The sequence below is a fragment of the Babylonia areolata genome, chromosome 3 (assembly GCF_041734735.1).
Source record: "Babylonia areolata isolate BAREFJ2019XMU chromosome 3, ASM4173473v1, whole genome shotgun sequence".
NCBI lineage: Eukaryota > Metazoa > Mollusca > Gastropoda > Neogastropoda > Buccinidae > Babylonia > Babylonia areolata.
This window is the reverse complement of record NC_134878.1, coordinates 26301702-26304201: the sequence shown is the minus strand read 5'-3', so window position 1 is coordinate 26304201 and position 2500 is coordinate 26301702. Positions and strand designations below refer to the sequence as shown.

At 42.5% G+C, this 2500-nt stretch overlaps 1 protein-coding gene across 3 annotated transcripts in view; it reads right to left on the bottom strand.

Moving 5' to 3' along the window:
* Window positions 1-2500, bottom strand: part of LOC143279891 (uncharacterized) — a 96530-nt gene that overhangs the window by 15281 nt on the left and 78749 nt on the right. For all 3 annotated transcript variants that reach the window (XM_076584194.1, XM_076584195.1, XM_076584193.1), the window contains one exon: window positions 1795-1968. In XM_076584194.1, the coding sequence (XP_076440309.1) occupies window positions 1795-1968 (174 nt within the window). The remainder of the gene's footprint in view (window positions 1-1794; window positions 1969-2500) is intronic.

The window sequence follows — 2500 nt, the reverse complement described above, 5'->3', positions numbered from 1 at the left end:
ACACACACACAACAGCAACAACAACACACACACACACACACACACACACACACACACACACACGCAACAGCAACAACACACACACACACACACACACACACACACACACACACACACACACACACACACACATGATTAACCCATTCAACTCCACGCTAATATTGCTGCAGAAAAAAAAACCAACACAGAAAACAAACTGGTTTTCCCTTCAAACCACATGGGCACACTATCTTCCACTCTCTTCTTCTCGTTCGTCGGATGGACACCCCAGTCTCCACACAAGGAGAAGACAAAGAACATGAAGAAGAGGAGAAGAACAAGAAGAAGAAAACAGAAGAAGAACATGAAGAACAAGAAGAAGAAGAACAAGAAGCAGATGAAGAAAAACGAGAACAAGAAGAAGCAGAAGTAGAACAACAACAACAAGAGAAACAAGAACAAGAAGCAGAAGTAGAACAACAACAACAAGAAAAACAAGAACAAGAAGCAGAAGTAGAACAACAACAACAACAACAACAACAACAACAACAAAAACAAGAACAAGAACAAGAAGAAGCAGAAGTAGAACAACAACAACAACAACAACAAGCAGAAGTAGAACAACAACAACAACAACAAAAACAAGAACAAGCAGAAGTAGAACAACTACTACAACAAGAACAAGAACAAGAGGAACAAGAACAAGAACAAGAAGAAGCAGAAGTAAAACAACAACAACAAGAAAAACAAGAACAAGAAGAAGCAGAAGTAAAACAACAACAACAACAACAAGAAAAACAAGAACAAGAAGAAGCAGAAGCAGAACAACAACAACAACAACAACAAGCAGAAGTAGAACAACTACAACAACAACAACAACAAGAGAAACAAGAACAAGAAGATGCAGAAGAACAGGCAGAAGATGCAGAAGAAGAGGTAGAAGAAGATGCAGAAGAAGAGGCAGAAGAAGAAGAAGAAGAGGCAGAAGAAGAGGCAGAAGAAGATGCAGAAGAAGAGGGAGAAGAAGAGGAAGAAGAGGCAGAAGAAGATGCAGAAGAAGAGGCAGAAGAAGAGGCAGAAGAAGAAGAGGAAGAAGAAGAGGCAGAAGAAGAGGCAGAAGAGGCAGAAGAAGAGGAAGAAGAAGAGGCAGAAGAGGCAGAAGAAGATGCAGAAGAAGAGGCAGAAGAAGAGGCAGAAGAAGAGGCAGAAGAGGCAGAAGAAGAGGCAGAAGAAGAGGCAGAAGAAGAGGCAGAAGAGGCAGAAGAAGATGCAGAAGAAGAGGCAGAAGAAGATGCAGAAGAAGCAGAAGAAGAGGAAGAAGAAGAGGCAGAAGAAGAGGCAGAAGAAGAGGCAGAAGAAGAGGCAGAAGAAGAAGAGGCAGAAGAAGAAGAGGCAGAAGAAGAGGCAGAAGAAGAGGAAGAAGAAGAAGAGGAAGAAGAAGAGGCAGAAGAAGAGGCAGAAGAAGAAGAGGCAGAAGAAGAAGAGGCAGAAGAAGAGGCAGAAGAAGAGGCAGAAGAAGAGGCAGAAGAAGAAGAGGCAGAAGAAGAGGAAGAAGAAGAGGAAGAAGAAGAGGAAGAAGAGGCAGAAGAAGAGGCAGAAGAAGAGGAAGAAGAAGAGGCAGAAGAAGAGGCAGAAGAAGATGCAGAAGAAGATGCAGAAGAAGAGGCAGAAGATGCAGAAGAAGAGGCAGAAGAAGAGGCAGAAGAGGCAGAAGAAAAGGCAGAAGAAGAGGCAGAAGAAGAGGCGGAAGAGGCAGAAGAAGAGGCAGAAGAAGAGGCAGAAGAGGCAGAAGAAGAGGCAGAAGCACGGTCTCACCTCCAGTGGCTGTCCTTTGGGTCCCCGTGGCACCTTGTAGAGCCGCACCAGGAGGGAGGCGCAGGGGATGAGGCGAACCTTGGCGTCCCTCAGACAGGACTCGGTGAAGGGGTCCACACCGTTGGGTCCCTGGTTCCACAGCCGCAGCTGGTGGCAGCCCTCGTTCAGCGAGATCTGTGCACAGCCGTGTGTGTGTGTGTGTGTGTGTGTTTTCTTCAGTTTAACGTCTATTCACTATAAGTGTTTTTAGATGGAAAGGAGTAAAGTAGTGTATAAAGGAAAGGGAATGCATGTGAATATTAGTGTAAAAAATAAAAATAAAAATAAAAAATTCATGTTATGTATCAGAGGAAAAGTATATTTTTAGAAAAAAGTCTAAAGAGGTTGTGGTGTGTATTGAATGAGTTGTCATGGGAAGGAGAATATGTATATGCATATCAACAAGTATTAACCTACAACAATGTAAATATAAATAACAGTATTAAATATAATACATCAAAGGAGGATACCAACTGGACTGGAGTTTAAAATTTCTGAAAACATTCTAAGCAATGAATAATCGTTCAAAATCTTTTCAGTGGCTAATGAAATATTGGAAGAAAAGTCATCAGCTACATCTTTTGGAAGTAACTGTCTTATGCTCGGCAATGAATGAGTAGTGTGTGTGTGTGTGTGTGTATCGGTGTGTGTGTGTGTGTGTATCTGT